Here is an 18,744-nt window from a genome sequence, read left to right as displayed (position 1 = left end):
TAAAAAAAGGTTTTGTATGGTTCTCGTAATAGGTACTAAAATGTATAATGTTTGGATAAACTTCCGCTTGAATACCAGTGTTCTAAAAAAAAGATTTTACATATACAAATCAGCAAAATGTACTACAAATTATCGAGGAAAAAAATATTATAAAAATATGATATGAAAATAATTTATAGAAAATTAGAAGGGTGTTTGAGTAAATAATTCTAAATGTTATTCGTCGAAAAAGAGAAGGTGAAATTCTCATCACTCAACAACAATCGTATGGGTAAAACAAATTCAGACAGATATCCGATGAAAAATTCGCCCGCCAAACAATTTTCAGATTAGATATTCGATTCCTTCCTCCAAAGTTTTTTGACTCTTGAAAATAAAACTCAAAATCGCACACAGAGCGCGAGAAGCTTTGTTTTCAACTCGAAAATGGCGCTTTTACTCTTCCCTTTTTCTTCCCCTTCTCACCCTCACTTCTTCCTCACCACCACCAAATCTCTCAATCTCAATCTCTCTCTCTCTAACTTTCCCTTTCTCTCGGAATCTCTTCAACCCCTCAATCATGACTGAGAAGGAGATCTGTGTGAGGATGACGAGAGCGGCGGTGAAGAGAAAGTCTACGGCCACGGAGGATGAACGTGTCACCAAGAAGAGAGTGGTTCTCGGCGAGCTTCCGAATCTCTCCAACATCTCCGTCTTGTCCAGTTTCAATCAGATCCCGAAGCCCGCAAAGAGTCTTGGAGCTCTATTGAGAAAGACGGCTCCGGTGGCTTTGGCTGCCGTGGAATTTGGATCTGACATTGATGCTCGATCCGATGATCCCAAGATGTGCGGACCTTATGTCTCCGACATCTACGAGTATCTCCGTCAAATGGAGGTAACGATCTCAAATTTAAAGGTTTTGGGTTTTGTCCGAAGACTTTCAGTTTATCTATATGTTCTTTAAATGTGGACAATTCAGAAAATTTGATGATTGTTATTAGTTTAAATGTGGGTTTGATCTTTAAGTTTCTGAGATTTATGATAACAATCTGATTTGGTTTTGACAAATTAGGGTTCTGATGATTATTATTATTATTATTGGATATGTTATATGTGAAGCTGAAAGATTATTGCTTTTGGTTGAAACTCAGGTGAAGCCAAAGCAAAGACCTTTACCTGATTACATGGAAAAGGTTCAGAAAGATGTAACGCCAACCATGAGAGGTGTTTTGGTTGATTGGTTAGTCGAAGTTGCTGACGAGTACAAACTCCTGTCTGAGACACTCCATCTCACTGTCTCTTACATCGATAGATTCTTGTCCTTAAAGACCGTCAACAAGAAGAGGCTTCAGCTCTTGGGAGTTTCTGCTATGCTTATTGCCTCGTAAGCATCTTTCAGATCTCTATTTTGCTAGTCATTTGTGTTTTTGAATGAAGCTTATGGAACTTATTCTTTTGGTTGTTGGAAATTATTAGGAAGTATGAAGAGATAAGTCCTCCCAAAGTAGAAGATTTCTGTTACATCACTGATAATACATTTTCGAAACAAGATGTGGTGAAGATGGAAGCAGATATACTTCTTGCCCTTCAGTTTGAACTGGGAAGACCCACAATCAATTCTTTTATAAGGTTAGATTTGTGATGAAACAATGTCTTTTGCTGATAGAGTAATTTACTGGTTTGCATGGTTCATTGTCCTCATTCTGTTTTTCCATTTTTAATGTGCAGACGATTCACAAGGGTTGCACAAGAAGATTTCAATGTAAGCTCAGACTGATCTACATTTATATAAGATAAGGAATCTTAAAAGAGTATCAAAATGCTAAATATTATTTTTTATATGCCTTTATTTCAGGTGCCACACTTGCAGCTAGAACCACTCTCTTGCTACTTATCAGAATTGAGTATATTAGATTACAAAGCTGTGAAGTTTTTGCCATCTATGTTGGCTGCTTCTGCTGTTTTCCTTGCTCGATTCATCATCCGTCCAAAACAACATCCTTGGGTAAGCATTTTGTTCTCATTCTCTTACATGTAAATTTTATTGAATGAGACACTAATAATCTAATTGATGTAAAACAGAATCAGATGTTGGAAGAATACACAAAGTACAAAGCGGCTGATCTACAAGAGTGTGTGGGAATCATACATGACTTGTATCTGAGGAGAAGAGGAGGTGCTTTACAAGCTGTTAGAGATAAATACAAGCACCACAAGGTAAATTTAACATTACAATTGAGATCAGTGCCATCATTTGAATTAAGCATGTGCTGATACTTAAATTTTGCTCCTCTGGTTACAGTTCCAGTGCGTTGCGACCATGCCTGTATCACCTGTCCTACCGGTTACCTTCTGGGAGGACGTTACCATTTGACCTGAACCAGTCTTTCTTTGGAAGAACAGAGAACTGGAAGAGGAAGTATGTCACACATTGCTCGAGACACGATCCTCGAAAGTAAACAAAGACTCGGGTGAGCTTGAATTGAAAGAGAATATTAGGACAGATGAAGACTGATCTTGAGAGGCATCATGGTGAACTTAGGGCATACATTGATGTAATTTTCCGTGTCTGTATATTTTCTTTCTCTGCCGTTGAAGTTGTTTGACAAATGAAAAGATTAAGAATTTATCTACTGCAATGTATCACAAGTAAATGGGTTTTATTTACATACTATCTCTCTCTCTATACAGATGCGTACAATTTACTTCTTTTACGGTTATGGTAGATTATTCAGTTTAAACCCGTGGCCGCACCAAATTTGATAGCTTCAAATTTGGGGTGGGGGGGGGGAATAGTTACATGATCTTCCTTCTTCTATCTGATCGAAATAAATACGAGTTGCATTGATATGAATGTTAACAACTATTTGTAGTGATTTGATGGCTAGCCATTTGATAGCTAACTTATCTAGTGTTTTTTAGACTCGGTGAGGCTCAAACCTCATTGCTTGTTATGTAGATTCCCACGATGCTAGAGTGTGGAACTCAATCTGCAAAGCTTATCAGATGAATAGGTGTGAACTTGGCATTGTGGTTAGAGAAAGCTGCTCTTATCCTAGATGCCAATGTGGATTCTATGCTGGACATCAATTTTTTTTTCTTCCTTTTGTGCACCGGACCTCAATTTAACACATGACAAAATTGGAGTTTATCTGGATGAGAAGTGTTTGTACTAAAGTTTATAACTTAAAAAAACCCATGATGGATATAGCGAAATTAATAGAGAAATTTTAATAACCTTGAAAATTGTAAAAAAGTGTGAATCTATAAATCTATACTTCAATACTATTAAACCAGAATCTCTCGTAAGATTCTGCTCTTATTATTATTATTTTTTTTTACAAAGTCATGCTACTCATTAGTTTTAGGAAATTATTATTAATCAAAATTAACCAGCAAATAAATCTATTAAAGAATATTCCAAAATATTATCAAACTTATTCAGACCATTTATGTTACATAACATTACGTGTATTAATAATATATGCCACTCATTAAAATTAGGAAATCATTATTAATTAAAATCAGCCAGCAAATAAATATATTTAAAGAATATTTCTAAATGTTATCAAACTTATTCAGACCATTTATGTTACATAACATTAAATGTATTAATAATATATGATACATTTTATGTTTCTTTTTAACGTTAATGATACGTGCATTACGAATATTAACTATATAATTAAATTCTAACAAAAAATTACGAAATATATATCACCAAACAATATACGATTTTTCATTATTTACATGTGCATTTCCGATACATACATGTCAAAATTCGGTTTTAATATATACAAAATAAGTTAATACGGTTCAAAATTTTCAAAAATTTAGATAATATTATGAAATTTAAAACAATAAATTATACTAGGATAAGTTTTATCTGATATTTTTTAAAAATCAAATAAAAATCAAATGTAATTCTTTATAAATTGATATTACATAAATATTTTTAATATATGCGCTTACAAAACTATAATTTTACATAAATCTTAATTATTTTAAATTAATATTAAAAACTTAAAATAATGTTGATTTTTTGAAAACCAACCTACGATTTTAGACATTTTTACAATTATTGTTTTTTCAGGTTATTTCATCGAATATACAAAATATTTATTAAGTGACAACGGATTGAACAAACAGTTTTTTTTATGTTATTAACTAACAAACGGGTTAATAATTTTATAAATAAAAATGATTCCGTGCTTAGAAAGCGCGGATCAAAATCTAGTAAATTATTAAAGTAAAGAATAAATATAATTAAATAATGCAATATATTAAATTAACAGATCTATCTGCACTATTATTTGCAAAGTGATTTTCACAACGGAGTTCTTACGTTAAAAGTTAGAGCAATTAAAGTCTATGTTACCCTTAATGAAATTTTTATATATAACTTTCATGTATATATTTAACATGACAAATATTAAAACTAACAGGTAAGTCGTCTGGCGATTAGAAGACTTTAACTCCTGCTAAAATATTTTAGTCTCCCGCTAAAAATATTGAAGCCTTATGGGCGAATTACAAGTAAGTCGTCTAGAAATTCTTATATTAGAAAACTTATTTGAAAGTCTTCTAAATCAAAAATGTTTAATCTTATTAGAATTTTTGTCTCCATATATAAAGAAAAATTTACACATTCTCTCTCCTCATCTAAATAATTGCAATAAAAATGTTATTTTCCTCATTCTAAAATTCTCCAACCTCTCTCTAATCTCTTTGAATTTATAAACATCAAACTTTATATCAATTTATTGTTTTTGTCTCATGTCTTTCTCATTAGTTTATCTTGTTTTGCAGGTTTTTCATCACATGGTTCTCATCTTCCACTCATTTAAAGGGAGATCTAGTAATTTTAGATATGTATTTTTGTGTGTTCTATAAAGGTAGATATATCTAATCTTCCACTCATTTTTATGTTTTTATGTCATTTGAACGTTTTTTGATATGCAGTTTTTTCAGATATGAGTTTGATGTACATGTTTTTCAGATCTGGAGCAGACTTCCTCCAAACCCACTATAATCTCTTTGACTTGAAAACACCAAACTTTATATGAATTTTTCATTTTTGTCTCATATCTTTCTCATTAATCTATCTTTTTGTTGCAGATTTTTAACCAGATGGTTCTCATCTTCCACTTGGATATGTACGTTGTGTGTTCTATAAAAGTATATTTATATAATCTTCCACTCATTTTCTCTGTTTTTAAGCCATTTAAATGTTTTTGATATGCATATAGGTTTTTCGGATCTGGGTTTGATATACATGTTATTCAGATTTGGAGCAGACTTTGGAAGACTTTTTGGAAGTTTTCTAAAATATAATGCGATAGAAGACTTCTAGGAAGTCTTTCTGGAAGTCTTCTAGCACATTATAGTTTAGAAAACTTCCGAGAAGACTTCCCATAAGAGTCTTCTAAAATATAATGTGTTAGAAGACTTATGACGGAATCTTCTTCCATATCAAGTGGAGTCCAAGCTTGTCTTTGCAGATGAATGATCTATAATAGTTTTGTTTGTGGTCTGTTTTGTGATTTGCATGTGTACTCCTTTAGTTGTGATTTGCATGTGTACTTTTTTAGTTGTGATTTTTTTTTGTAAATTTGAAAGTTATCAATAATTTTTTTCTGGTAAATATGTTCATATTCCACAATATTATCTTGCCAAAATTACTTGACATAATTGAAGTTATTGATTCAACTTCAATAGCAAAACACAATAACACGAAAAATTAATCAAATTTATTACAACTAAGGGAGAAGAATTCTCAAGAAAACTTAGTCAATTTCACAAAAGATAAACCATTACATAAGTTCAAAGATATAACAATTTCATTAGAAGTCTTCTCGGAAGACTTAAATTTAAAACGAGAAATTGAAATATAAGTGACAAATTTAAGCAGAAAACTCAAAATTTTAAGTGAAAATTGAAATTTCAAATTTCTTGAAAGTTAAAAAGTATATCTTATGATCTAAGAAGACACATTAAATCATGTTACTTGATATTCTTGAATTTACTTAACACTTTTGAAAATTGAATAAACATATCTTAAAGTTACTTAACAAATTTACAATAACTAACGTAGAAAGACTTCCATGGAAGTCTTCTGGAAACATTAATACACATGAATTTCGGTAAACTCATAATTAAAACCAATTAAGTTATGAATTTCATTCAGGAGCTCAAATATCGACTAATATACATGAATTAACAAAAAAATATTTAAAAATCTTTATAGTTTTAGAGAAGATGAAAGTTTATTAAACATTGACGCATACGACTTACATGGAGGTCGTCTGGTACACTTCTAGGAAGTCGTCCATTTGGGTTAGTTTTGCAATTGATTTTTAACCTAGACGACTTACATGGAAGTCGTCCATCTTTGTTTGTTAAAAAAAAACTCGAGACGACTTCCATGTAAGTCGTCTAGGATAAACGGGTTAGTTTTGCATTTGATCGGATTGTGTCATAAATTTGACTTTTCCTGGACGTCCACTAGAAAACTAAAAAAATCAATATTTTGTTATACCTAGACGATTTCCATGTAAGTCGTCTCAGGTTAGTTTTGCAATTGAAAAATAAAACAAAAAAAAAGATTTTTTTCTAGATGACTTACATGGAAGTCGTCCGTCCGACGACTTACATGGAAGTCATTCAAGATAAGCAAGGTTTAACCAGAATCTCAGAATAAAATGATGGACGAATTCCGTGTAAGTCATCTAACGGACGACTTCCGTGTAAGTCGTCTAGAAAAAAAAAATTGTTTTATTTTTCAATTGCAAAACTAATCTAAGACGATTTACATGGAAGTCGTCTAGATATAAATTTTTTTAAAAAATTTATTACTGGATGACTTATGGGTAAGTCCTCTAGGAAAAGTGAAAATTCTGACACAATCCAGTCAAATGTAAAACTAACCCGTTTACCCTAGACGACTTACATGGAAATCGTCTCAAATTTTTTTTTTTAACAAACAAAGATGGACAACTTCCATGTAAGTTGTCTCTAAAAACACATTTAAAAGTCAATTGCAAAACTAACTTCTGCATTGACCAGAAGACTTCCATGTAAGTCATACGTCTACATCCATAAGACTTACCCGGAAGTCGTCTGGGCGAACAAATCTGAAAAAAAAAACTGATTTCATAGTTTCAACCAGTGAGATAACTTGTTTAGCACATATAAGTCTTCTCCAAGCACCCAAAATCTCAAACAAAAGTGATCCACCAAGAATCGTAAACTTCAATGGCTCTATGAACCATAAAAAATTTAGAATCAAAATCTTGGTTTTTTTTATGAATATGGAGAGAAAGTGAAAGAGATGTTGTTTTTAATTCATAAGAATTGAGAAAGAATAAGTGCAAATCGATTTGAGGTGCATTAAGAGCTTCAAATTAGTTGTTCATGGTAGTTGGTGTATTGATGGCAATGACAATCTTGTAAATACTTGAAGATGATGAGGTTGAGAGAGTAAAAAAATCATTTTCGAAAGAAAAAAAAAATTAATGGCATTTTTGAGAATAATCTGAACTTGAGGGGGTAAATAGAGCAAATGAAATGTCAGAAAAAAACATAGGTTAGTTTTGTGGTTGACTTTTTTGAGTTTTTAGTTAATTTTGCAAAAAAATCCTTTAATATATTTATTTTTAAAGAATTCGAAAATAAAATAGGGCAAATCTCCAAAATAGCACATTTCTAAGTTTATATCACAAAAATAGCACTCAAAAACTAAAATGACCAAAATAGCACCTTTCTAAATTTATCCTTTGAAAATTTTAATTTTTTTATTTTTCAAAATTTGAAATCTTATCCCTAAACCCTAAACCCTAAACTCTAAACCCTAAACCCTAAACCCTAAATCCTAAACCCTACCCTTTAACTTTAAACCCTAAGTTTGTGACTTTTGATAAAACATTAAGTGTTATTTTTGTGACTTTTGAACTTGAGTGCTAGTTTGGGAACATAAACTTGATTTAGTGCTATTTTTGTCTTTTTTTCAATAAAATACACTAAAATGAAATATAATTTCTATAAATTAAATACTGTGAATATTAATAATAATATAAAAGATTAGAAGGGTAAAAAGGGAGAAAACAGCCGCCAAATAAATGAGGGATGAAAATCTACGAAGCCCCAAAATTTTTTTGGAAGGTCAAAAATCCCTAAAAAAGTTTCGAAAGCATTACAGAAGAAAAGCGCCATTGACCTAAAAAAAAAAAAAATCCCCAAACCCACACACACACACAAAAAAATGGCGCTTCTTTTACACTTTCCATCTCTTATACATTTTCTATATTCAATCCAATCTCTCTCTCTCTCTCTTACCCACTGAGAACCCCCATGGCGGAGAATCAGAACTCCACGAGGATGACTAGGGCGGCGGCGAAGCGAAAGGCCTCCACGGCGGACGAAAACCCAGTTAGCAAGAAGAGAGTCGTTCTCGGAGAGCTTCCGAATAACTCCAATGTCGCTGCTCCGCTCATACCCCTCCAAGAAAGAGAGACCCAGAAGCCTAAATCAACTCTCGTCGCCGCCAAGAAGCAGACGAAGAACCCTCCGATACCTCCTGCAGCAGCAGTTCTTCCACAGACCGTAGATTTCGAATCCGGATCTAGCGATCCTCAGATGTGTGGTCCTTATGTCGCTGACATCTGTGCGTATCTCCGCGAAATGGAGGTAAACAATCAACATTGCCCCATGTGGATTTGATCTTTGTGATTTGGTTACTGTTTGTTATGTAATGCTGAAAGACTAATGCTTTTGTTTGTCTGGTGAGATTCAGGGGAAGCTGAAGCAAAGACCTTTACATGATTACATTGAAAAGGTCCAGAGTGATTTGACGCCTAGCATGAGAGGGGTTTTGATGGACTGGTTAGTGGAGGTCGCCGAGGAATATAATCTCGTTTCCGACACGCTCTATCTCACTGTCTCTTATGTTGATCGATTCTTGTCCGAAAAGCCTATTAACAGGCAGAGGCTTCAGCTTGTGGGTGTTTCTGCAATGCTTATTGCGTCGTAAGCATCTTCTTAATCTCACTCTCTTATTATTATTATTTTTTTTTGGTTATTGTTCTAGTGTGAAAGCTTCTTATATGGTGCTTTGTAAAAAAGTAGGAAATACGAAGAGATAAGTCCTCCTAAAGTGGAAGATTTTGTTTACATTACTGATAATACGTTTACAAGACAAGATGTGGTGTCCATGGAGGCTGATATACTTCTTGCTCTACAGTTTGAATTAGGATGTCCAACCATCAAAACATTCTTAAGGTAACGGTTTGTTGTTTGTACTTAAAAGGTTGTTGTCTGTCCACACTTTGATTGTTTTTACCCTTTTCTATGTTGGGTTTGTGCAGACGGTTCACAAGGGTTGCTCAAGAGGATTTCAATGTATGCTCAAACCCGCGAGCATTTGCATCTTACACAGTATCAATTGTTAACTCTTGGGTGTTTTTTTCTTTTCACGTCCTCTTTGCAGGAGTCACTGTTGCAGATAGAGTGCCTCTGTTGCTATCTCTCAGAGTTGAGTCTGTTGGATTACAGCTGTGTGAAGTTTTTGCCTTCTATGTTGGCTGCTTCTGCTGTCTTTCTTGCTCGATTCATCATCCGTCCAAAACAACATCCTTGGGTAAGCAACTATGACTGTTTCTTTTATAGAGATTTGTGTCATTGTAATCTAAATCTCTTTTGGTGATGTAAAACAGAACCAAATGCTAGAAGAGTACACAAAGTACAAGGCGTCTGATCTGCAACAACCTGTGGGAATCATACATGACTTGTATCTAAGCAGACGAGGGAACAGTTTAGAAGCTGTTAGGAACAAATACAAGCAGCATAAGGTAAAAAAAATCAACGTTACAATGATATATAACATTGACTTGATGATATGTTACAACAACATTTCTAGATGGTTAATATCTGATTCTCTTGGTGTTACAGTTCAAGTGCGTTGCTACCATGCCTGTTTCACCTGAGCTTCCCCAAGCTTTCTTTGAAGATGTTACAATCAGATAAAAGGCTTGGTTAAAGGAGCTTTAATTGTTTGTATATGTCATTAGAGTTGCAGCTTAGTATTGAAGATTTTTTTCAACAATAGAAATTTTCATTTTGCTTGGCCATTCATTTCAATGGCTATGAGCTTTGATTGATCTGTCTTCTACTCTTTTTTTTTTGTGATTTTATCAATGTAAAAGCCTCTTTAGATCATATTGGAGCATCACTTTACTTGCACATCCTTAAAAAAAAAAAAAAATGTACAACAAAGATGGTTGTGTTGTCACATTCGCAAAAGCTATGCTAAATAAATCTTTACTCCCCCCACTTTGGCATGTATAGAGAGGGTGAAGTTTGTTTACCGTATCTTCAAAATGTGTCGAACCGCCAGAGAGCAGTTATTTTTTTGTGCAGCTAGCTATCTGAGACTGTCACTCTTTTGGGAAGTTCAATGGAGGAGGAAGACCAAGGAGAAGAAAAAAAGTTGCTGTGTGAGATGAGGTAGACTATAAATGCAACATAAGCAGTTGTCCAGACGCAGACCGTAACACCAAACATAAAACCGTTCACTTCTGATACAAAGAAATCCAACAGAAGATACCCATTGATGATCATTACAAGTGCAGCCACCATCCACGCTATTCTCTGCAACATAAATCAATAAAATCCAATCAACTCATAATCTCTAGCTTCATGGCATAATGAAAGACCTATTGTAACCAATTAAGACTCATACCAAGTGAAAACTCAGAGCTTTTATAGTAAAAGACATTGAAATTAACCTGGAGAACAGGGCCAATCTTGAAGTCTCCCATAACTTCTTCTTTGGATACCAACGTTAGAAGAGGGAGAAGAGCAAAAGGAATCTGTACAGACTGAAGCACATTGAGCCATTCATTCAAAACATCCAAGGAAGCTTCGGAAGTGTTGAACACGATTGCCACAATCATGGTCGGCACAATAGCACAGCTTCTTGTTATCACTGCCCTCATCCATTTCTTAAGCCGAAGGTTCAGAAACCCTCCCATTATAAACTGTCCAGCATATGTACCAGTAATCGTACTGCTTTGTCCTGCTGCTAACAACCCGATTCCCCAGATATATAGAATCGGGAGAAGCCCACCACCAAACTTCTCTTGAAGATACTGACCAGCATTAACTAAGCCAATGTTATTAGCTTTCTCGGTTCCGTAAAACCCTTTTGCAAAGACGGTGGTTACAAACAAGTTAATCATGAAGGAGATGAAAAGTGCGACCGAAGACTCGATCAAATAGTAGTTCAGCGCCTCTTGAACCCTTGATTTCCTCTTTGGGTCGATTTGCCTCGACTGTACAAGAGCCGAATGCAAAAACACGTTGTGAGGCATTATGACACAGCCAACAACACCTACTGCTTGCCTAATGGTCTTTGAGCTAAGCCTTGGAAGTAAAATACCTACAAAAGATCTGATCTTTTTTAGCAATCAAAGGCAAAATCAGAGAGAAGTAAAAAGACCATTCTGTTTGTTACCTATCATAAGTTCTTTTCCACTTGGCTTGGTTTCACCAAACATCCAAGCAAAAGACAAACCCATCGTTGCAATCAAAACGGCAAACATAGCTTCTAACTTCCTCACACCATAATTCTCTAGAAACAAAAATAAAAAACTGTTTGCATACAACTCATTAGCCCCAAGTGTTTTCAAGAAAAACAAAAGCAACAGTTCTTGATTTCAAATCGAATCATTTTTTTTTTTTTTTTTGCTAATTGAATAGCTACAGATTCAGATCATCTAAGCCAAGTTTTCAAGAATAGAGCAAAGAAGGGAAAGCAAATTCAAAGACTCACCAATCCGAGGCCGTAATGACAACACCGGCCCAAAGCGGCAAGACGCCACGGCTGAGAATCTGAATCGCAATCGCACTGCCGATAACCTCTTGAATATCAGCTCCGATCAGAGCAATCTCCGCCATGGACCAAAGCACATACCTCGCCCAAGTCGGATACTCGTCGCGGCAGAGCTCAGCCAGATGTCGACCGGTGGCGACACCGACTCTAGCGGAGAGCATCTGGATCAGTAGCCCCATGGCGGTGGCCCACATCAAGAGCCAAAGCAGAGAATAGCCAGCGATGGCACCAGCTTGCAGATCTCCTTCTAGATTCCCCGGATCTAAGAACGCTATGCTCATCAGGAAGCCTGGACCGGTGAACAACCATAGTTTCCGCCACGAGAAAGGAGGTGCCGCGGCGGAGGGATCGTCGGCGGATTCGAAATCGACGATCACGATCTTATCTCTGGCATCGAAGGCGGCCTCGGATTCTTCGTCGTCGGAATTGGAGGGGAGAGAATGGGGAGGAAGAAGGCGGTCGGCTTCTTCAACTTTCTCGTCCACCTTGACGTCATTTTCCATCGAGAAGGGGAATATTCCGTGAGGTTAGGATCGGAATATTTTTCCCGGCGAGGTGAAATGGGAGAGATAAGTGGAGGTGACGTCGTCGGAGCCGAGTGATGAATTGGGAGCGGAGGGAGGGATAAAACAAAACAGGTTCCTTGCAGCACTGAGGCATTGCTTTACTTTTTCATTTGGTTATGTCACACTTTTTAAATTTTTTTAAAAGCACTATCCTTTTTCCTATCTTTTCTTTTCCATACCCAAATTATATTGTTAGGATTGCTGTAGCGAACCGATTGATTAGGTGGATGACTATTATGACAATAACCGATTAATTAGGTGGATGACTATTATGACACATAAATTATGTCGTAGTCATCAGTTTATTTACATTTCGCCAATTACATTACCATTTATTTAGAGTTAAATATATGAATAATAAACCATAAAAATAATAAATATTTTTGGTTTGGTTTAGTTCAGTTCACACATTTTAATTTTATAACAAGTTTATATTTGTATTTCGTTCTAATAATTTTGCTATTTCACAATCTGCTATTTTATTTTCTATTTTTTACTTCGATAATTTAATATTTCATGATTTAACTATTTTATGTTTTACTATTTAGTTGAGATATTAGTTTTTTTTTGTCATTTGTCCATCTAAACCGTTGAGATATTAGTTAAACCATGCATATCATTTGTATTCAAACATAACATGTACAATACAATCTATGTTTTTTTTGGTCACCACAATACAATCTATGTTCATATTTTTATTTTCATATAAAAAGAAAAATAGATCTGTGATTTAACCATAATTTTATTATTGTTATAAATTTTTCTATCCTCTTAAATAATGGGAAGCGGGCTATTCCATATTTTCTTTTTAAGTAATGGAAAGTGTCCATAATTTTTTTCTAACCATAATTTTTTTTTGGTCACCACAATAAAATCTATGTTCATATTTTTATTTTCATATAAAAAGAAAAATAGATCTGTGATTTAACCATAATTTTATTATTGTTATAAATTTTTCTATCCTCTTAATTAATGGGAAGCGGGCTAGTCCATAAGTTTCTTTTTAAGTAATGGGAAATGGGCTAGTCCATAATTTTTTTCTAACCATATTTTTTTTTTGTCACCACAATACAATCTACGTTCATAGTTTTATTTTCATATAAAAAGAAAAATAGATTTGTGATTTAACCATAATTTTATTATTGTTATAAAATTTTCTATCCTCTTAAGTAATGGGAAGCGGGCTAGTCCATGCGTTCCTCGAAGAGATTATGGCAGATCATGAAAGCATCTCTCTTTTGTCTCTCCTGACTGAGCTCGTTGTCGGTCTTTCTTTGCAACCGTCCATCGATAGCGCTTCTACTTTCACTCGAAACCTAGGGAGGGAGGAGAAGACTAGAAGAAACTTTGGGGATTTCTAGATACTTCCTCCAATAGACGCGCCCCCTACTTCAGAATCCAAAGGTCAACTTTGGATTGGCCAAAACATATAAAGATCGGCGTAGTCACTCGTAAATGTAGACAAATTGAAAATATAATGTAGACAAAATTTAAAATATTTTTTTTGTTAATTACTGATTTTCAATATTATAAACTATACTTGAATATTGTACATGAAATCAGAAATATATAACTCTTGTACATATCCATAGAGTAGTGAACTCTCTCTCTCTCTCTCTCTCTAAATAAGGGGCAGACAATCTACCAATTTCTAGAGTTTTGATGGTTAGATGCTAAACAACTTTTCATTAAGCCAAAAAAATTAATTTTTGAGGAGACAAAACATGATAACGAGTTTTTATAATAAGCTTGAGAGTAGAATTTTGTTGAAAATTACAATTTCAACGAGCTAACTATATTGGCTCCTTTAGGTGGCAACTTCTTTAACATGCAAAAACATCATTTGGAAACAATTTATTCATTAAACAGACATATAACGAAATACAGATTCTTTCTATATAACTATATGCTTTTTCTGATTTAGATAGTAAATGCACAAGTCAATATAAAGATTGACATATTCCAAGACAAGTCTTGAGTGTTCACAAGTGAATTCTTATAGTGCGTATTTTTCACTATATTTCACGAAGAACGTAGTTTTGGAGTTTTCACACATTTTAATAATAAACTTACAACACTGAAAAGAATCATACTTTAATATATAATGTACATTAAAGAAATCAATATATGTAGTAGCTATCTTAATTAATATGAGTAAAATGGATACATAAGCAATAAAGTTACATTGAAAATACAAAAATGCCTTTTTATGAAACAAAAAATAAATAGACGAAATAAAGGAAACTTGTACAGCTTATAAGAAAATTATGAATAGACTTGTTTAGGATTTGTCGTAAAATGAAACTCATGTCTTAAATCGATCCTTCTAATCTGTTGTTCTTTATATGAATAGACCCATGTACTTTTTCATATATCAAATTGTACGGTTTAGTTTGTAGTATAATTTAAATATGTTTATTAATTAAGATTAGTTGAGAATCTTCACAGGCATGAACCACATGGTTAATTTAGAAGTAAATGCTGGAAGTTTTTTCACTTCTAAAATTCTGTTTATATAGTCGTATTTTTGGAGGATAACATCGTAGAATTTAGCTAAAATGTTAAAATACATTGAAAATAAAAATGACATAGCTATTACTTCTATTTATGTGAAACTCTATTTTGTGGTAGGAGGAGCTGCGCTAGAAAATCTTGAACATTGTTCTTTGAGAGGAAAAAGTGGATTGAATGGAAGTTTCGGTAAGCAACTGGCTTCTGCTTCCAAAAATGCTTTGCAACAAGAGGGACCTATATGTCCTAATTGTCCTGTGAGTATGGATGTGTAAATCTCTATAATGCATCCTGGAATATCCATCACTGAAGACCAACATTTTGACACATCAGGTAATCCGGGAATACCGGGACTTGGTTGGAATGGGAGTGGAAAAGGAAATGGGATGGGAAACTGGGGTAGTTGAGCATTGGCATAGACTACAACACACACAACCACCATTGAGAAAAAAACATGCTTAATAGACATTATGAGATAAGGAAAAAAGAATATAGATTTCTTCAAATATATGAGTCTTTATCGAGTTTGTGTTTTGATTGCTGATAGTACAATCCCATATCTATTTATATTTAATGGAAAGAAAGTTAAGAAACGTTTTTGGACTTTTATAATAAATTTAATTACTAGTTTTCAAAGGTAAAACAAAACTGAAACCAATGAGACAAACAACATTAATAACAAACAACTGGTGACTCTTAAGTCATGAGAAAACTGATCATATTAGTTTATAGTCCTACCGTTTTGTTATGCTTCAAAACTATAGTTTTCAAATCATCTCACGTCTAAGCTAAATATCTCTCTCTCTCTCTCTCTCTCTCTCTCTCTCTCTCTCTCTCTCTCACACACACACACACACACACACACACACACAAAACTTACAATTATGATTATGAATTAAAATATATTAGTTGTGACAAGATATTTTGGACATCATGGTATGCATAAGGTTTGAGAAAATTATGTTCAGAGACACATTTCAAGAATTCAGTTACATCTTAAGGCACTTGTCACATGAGACATTCTTTCTGTCTGTGTAAAGTCTTTATTACCCCTAAACCCAAAAGCTTCCGTTTCAGTTTTCTGAAACTCATTCTCTTTCCTTTACTAGTTAGTTTTGTGAAACTCATTCTCTCTCCTTTACTAGTTAACTCTCTTTGTCTCTCTCCTAAAATGTCTTCAACAATAATCAGTGAACACATCAAAACTGGACGAGCTAAAAACCAAACAAACCAAAGATGATTCGTGGCCATACCATATGCTCTTTCCAATTTCCTAATCCAAATGCTCTTGTAGCTCAATGCAGGTCTTTCTTTCTCCTTTCATATTCCTCCAATGAAACCAAAAAGGACTTGTTCAGTCATGTTTACTAGCAAAAAAAAAAGAGATTTGAAAGAACTAGTGAAACAGAAATCAGTATTTGTGGTTGATGTGAGAATTTACGACTCACGAATTTGTTTCACTGAGTCGTCTACTGAGTTGCTGTTGATGACACTTATTTGTTCAACCAAATTGTTTACCCGAGTATTCTTTGTATTATGGTTTCTCAAATTGCTTCAGTTGAAGGTTAAGAAACTAGAGGAAGAGAGCAACAGTGGCGAGAAGCCAGATCTGTAAAAAGAGAGAGAAAGAGAGATCGGAGAACAACATCGGTTTTTATTTGCGGTTTATACGAAAAAGTCTAGCCGAGATAACATGTTGGTGAAAGGAGTCGGAGTCCATCCTGCCTCACTCGCCCAAGTTGATTACGAAGCTGAAGGTTTTAAGACCAACAATGGTGAATTTTTATCTTTTTGCATTGTTGGTCCCTTGTCTTTTGATTATTTACGCTTTTACCTCAAAATTCTTAAATATGCAGAATGGTCTTCTTAATGTATGAACCCATATTCGTTATGTCTCCACAACATATATGACCATATTTCTCTTCCAAAAAATACATAATTCACTTCACATGGTTTCTCCAAATTTTTTTTATGTTTTTATATATTCAAATTGCTAAAATGTAAAACTATTTAGTCATTTTAGGAATGTACACAATCAGAATGTTCCTATCCACAACTCCTTTGTCCACGTTTTAGTCCGTACTATTTTATGTATACATTTAAAATAAAAATATCAAAGTTGATAACAAATTATAGAGAATATAGAACATAATTTATTACATCAAGCAATTTTTTTTATATATAAATTTAAATTTAAAATAAAGAAAAACAAAATATAAAGAGGTAGAATAAATGATAATAATAAAGATAAAACTATGTCTTTTTCATTTGGTTTGTTTTCCGTCACATAAAACATTATAGTATATAATAACTATATAAAATATTAATACCCAAGTGCTATAACTAGTTACTTATTGTTCTCATTTCTTCTTAACGGAACGTCTATACTCTGTTTCAAGAACAAAGATAAATATGTCAAAAATCTCATTGATTAAATCACAAAGTGCCTCTTAAGTGGAATGTGTCTTTATCTGTAAGAAAAAACACAAATGTGCTCTTATGTGTAATGCACTCATAAAGTTTTGTGAACATTGTGTTGTAACTAGAAACAAAATTTTATCAAATTTTAAGCAAAAAAAAAACTAGAGACTTAATTTAATGGACTAACCAGGAAATTAATTTTGATTAGGGTGATGAATTAACGATGTAGAGCAAGATATGAAACCAATGTTATAAGACCATCCACAGTGAACATGTTAAATTATTAATTCAACTATTGAACAAAGTGCAGTCAGAGTGTTGGTTTTGGGAATAAAACACGTGGATTCATAGAAGTTGAAAGTATTCAACTGGTTGATTTTTTTCTGGGGCAGCTTTGACACTTGTCAAATTTTAATTAGAAAAAATGTTGGACGCGTGTATAACACTCATGATGTATTTAGATAGAGACATGTGTCTGATTTTCAGTGGCTTTCCAGATCTTTTTTTCAAAAACATCACCCAATAATTTGAACTCATTTATTTTATACTAAAACATTTAAAAGATATTATACAAAAACTCGTGATTTTCTTATAATCTATAAATGGAGACCAATTTCATTTAATTTGGGTATAGAAAATAAAACGCCATTTTCACTATAATCAACTATTTTGGTGTTATAACATTTAAAAAATACTATATAAAAACTCGTGATTTGTTATGATCTATAAATAGAGATCAATTTCATTTCATTTGGGTATAAAAAATAAAATGTCATTTTTCACTCTAATAAACTATTTTGGTGTTTTAATCTTCTTTTTGATAAATGGATACAAATAATAATTCTTTTGATATCTAAAATTCTTCTAATTTTATTTGTAGTTACCAAAATCCCAAAAATTATCAATTTCAAAACTAAATTTCCAATTAACCAAATAATATATCAAATTATGGTTTATCACCAAATTTCTTCATGTCTTTATTTTTCCAAACTATCTTCCATATTATATATCGATGATGATTTATTTTTCTCAAACAACTTATTTTTTTCTATTTGTAATAATATTGTAGCAGCTGATTTTTCTAAATTATCCATGCAAATACCTCTTGGTGGCATGAGTGATTCTAATAATTTCATTTGTTTTAATAATATTTTTTTTAAAATATATGAACATCCAACTTGAAAAAAAAAATGGCAAATTTTTTTGTCACTTTAATTATTTATGTTAATTACAATAAAAAAATTATTAATAAATAGTTAGTATATTGTAAAAGATAAAAATATGAATTAAAAAATAGTGGATAAGGTGTTGAATTTATTAAACAAAAATATGGTTGATGTTATAAAAATAAAATGGTTGTTGAATGATTGTGTGGAAGAG

General features: G+C 33.1%; 4 protein-coding genes across 5 annotated transcripts; 2 read left to right on the top strand and 2 right to left on the bottom strand.

Annotated features, from left to right (window-relative positions):
* Positions 1-258: 258 nt before the first annotated feature.
* Positions 259-2,650, top strand: LOC106307821 (cyclin-A3-2-like). The gene is made up of 7 exons (XM_013744884.1): positions 259-874; positions 1,131-1,363; positions 1,456-1,608; positions 1,708-1,741; positions 1,835-1,984; positions 2,062-2,196; positions 2,282-2,650. Exons 1-7 carry the CDS (start codon positions 560-562, stop codon positions 2,351-2,353), a joined length of 1,092 nt encoding a protein of 363 aa, XP_013600338.1. The 5' UTR covers positions 259-559; the 3' UTR covers positions 2,354-2,650.
* A 5,532-nt stretch (positions 2,651-8,182) lies between these two features.
* On the top strand, positions 8,183-10,191 carry LOC106312307 (cyclin-A3-4-like). Of its 2 annotated transcripts, none has more exons than XM_013749778.1 (7): positions 8,183-8,664; positions 8,771-9,003; positions 9,100-9,255; positions 9,342-9,375; positions 9,464-9,613; positions 9,690-9,824; positions 9,925-10,191. In XM_013749778.1, exons 1-7 carry the CDS (start codon positions 8,329-8,331, stop codon positions 9,997-9,999), a joined length of 1,119 nt encoding a protein of 372 aa, XP_013605232.1. In that variant the 5' UTR covers positions 8,183-8,328; the 3' UTR covers positions 10,000-10,191. The 2 variants fall into 2 exon arrangements, with proteins under 2 accessions (XP_013605232.1, XP_013605231.1); XM_013749777.1 differs by having other exon boundaries at positions 8,263-8,664; positions 9,103-9,255.
* Positions 10,171-12,576, bottom strand: LOC106312306 (metal transporter Nramp2). The gene is made up of 4 exons (XM_013749776.1): positions 11,807-12,576; positions 11,489-11,625; positions 10,761-11,413; positions 10,171-10,623 (listed from the first exon to the last, which is right to left on the bottom strand). The coding sequence occupies exons 1-4, from the start codon at positions 12,367-12,369 to the stop codon at positions 10,393-10,395; spliced, it is 1,584 nt and encodes a 527-aa protein (XP_013605230.1). The 5' UTR covers positions 12,370-12,576; the 3' UTR covers positions 10,171-10,392.
* Positions 12,577-15,049: 2,473 nt separating this feature from the next.
* LOC106308504 lies at positions 15,050-15,412 on the bottom strand. The gene has a single exon (XM_013745663.1). The coding sequence runs from the start codon at positions 15,410-15,412 to the stop codon at positions 15,050-15,052; it is 363 nt and encodes a 120-aa protein (XP_013601117.1).
* Positions 15,413-18,744: the final 3,332 nt, after the last annotated feature.

This window comes from Brassica oleracea, chromosome C8 (assembly GCF_000695525.1).
Source record: "Brassica oleracea var. oleracea cultivar TO1000 chromosome C8, BOL, whole genome shotgun sequence".
NCBI lineage: Eukaryota > Viridiplantae > Streptophyta > Magnoliopsida > Brassicales > Brassicaceae > Brassica > Brassica oleracea.
This window is presented reverse-complemented; position numbering and strand designations above follow the sequence as displayed.

What these genes read in the sequence shown, in the direction of transcription:
- LOC106307821 (XM_013744884.1), top strand. Translation starts at nt 560, where the DNA reads ATGACTGAGAAGGAGATCTGTGTGAGGATGACGAGAGCGGCGGTGAAG. An exon ending in TTGCACAAGAAGATTTCAAT is followed by an intron (nt 1,742 to 1,834) that starts GTAAGCTCAGAC and finishes CCTTTATTTCAG; the next exon opens with GTGCCACACTTGCAGCTAGA. An exon ending in GTCCAAAACAACATCCTTGG is followed by an intron (nt 1,985 to 2,061) that starts GTAAGCATTTTG and finishes GATGTAAAACAG; the next exon opens with AATCAGATGTTGGAAGAATA.
- LOC106312307 (XM_013749778.1), top strand. Translation starts at nt 8,329, where the DNA reads ATGGCGGAGAATCAGAACTCCACGAGGATGACTAGGGCGGCGGCGAAG. An exon ending in ACCATCAAAACATTCTTAAG is followed by an intron (nt 9,256 to 9,341) that starts GTAACGGTTTGT and finishes GGGTTTGTGCAG; the next exon opens with ACGGTTCACAAGGGTTGCTC. An exon ending in TTGCTCAAGAGGATTTCAAT is followed by an intron (nt 9,376 to 9,463) that starts GTATGCTCAAAC and finishes TCCTCTTTGCAG; the next exon opens with GAGTCACTGTTGCAGATAGA.
- LOC106312306 (XM_013749776.1), bottom strand. Translation starts at nt 12,369, where the DNA reads ATGGAAAATGACGTCAAGGTGGACGAGAAAGTTGAAGAAGCCGACCGC. An exon ending in TGGAAAAGAACTTATGATAG is followed by an intron (nt 11,414 to 11,488) that starts GTAACAAACAGA and finishes GATCTTTTGTAG; the next exon opens with GTATTTTACTTCCAAGGCTT. An exon ending in AGATTGGCCCTGTTCTCCAG is followed by an intron (nt 10,624 to 10,760) that starts GTTAATTTCAAT and finishes TTTATGTTGCAG; the next exon opens with AGAATAGCGTGGATGGTGGC.
- LOC106308504 (XM_013745663.1), bottom strand. Translation starts at nt 15,412, where the DNA reads ATGTCTATTAAGCATGTTTTTTTCTCAATGGTGGTTGTGTGTGTTGTA.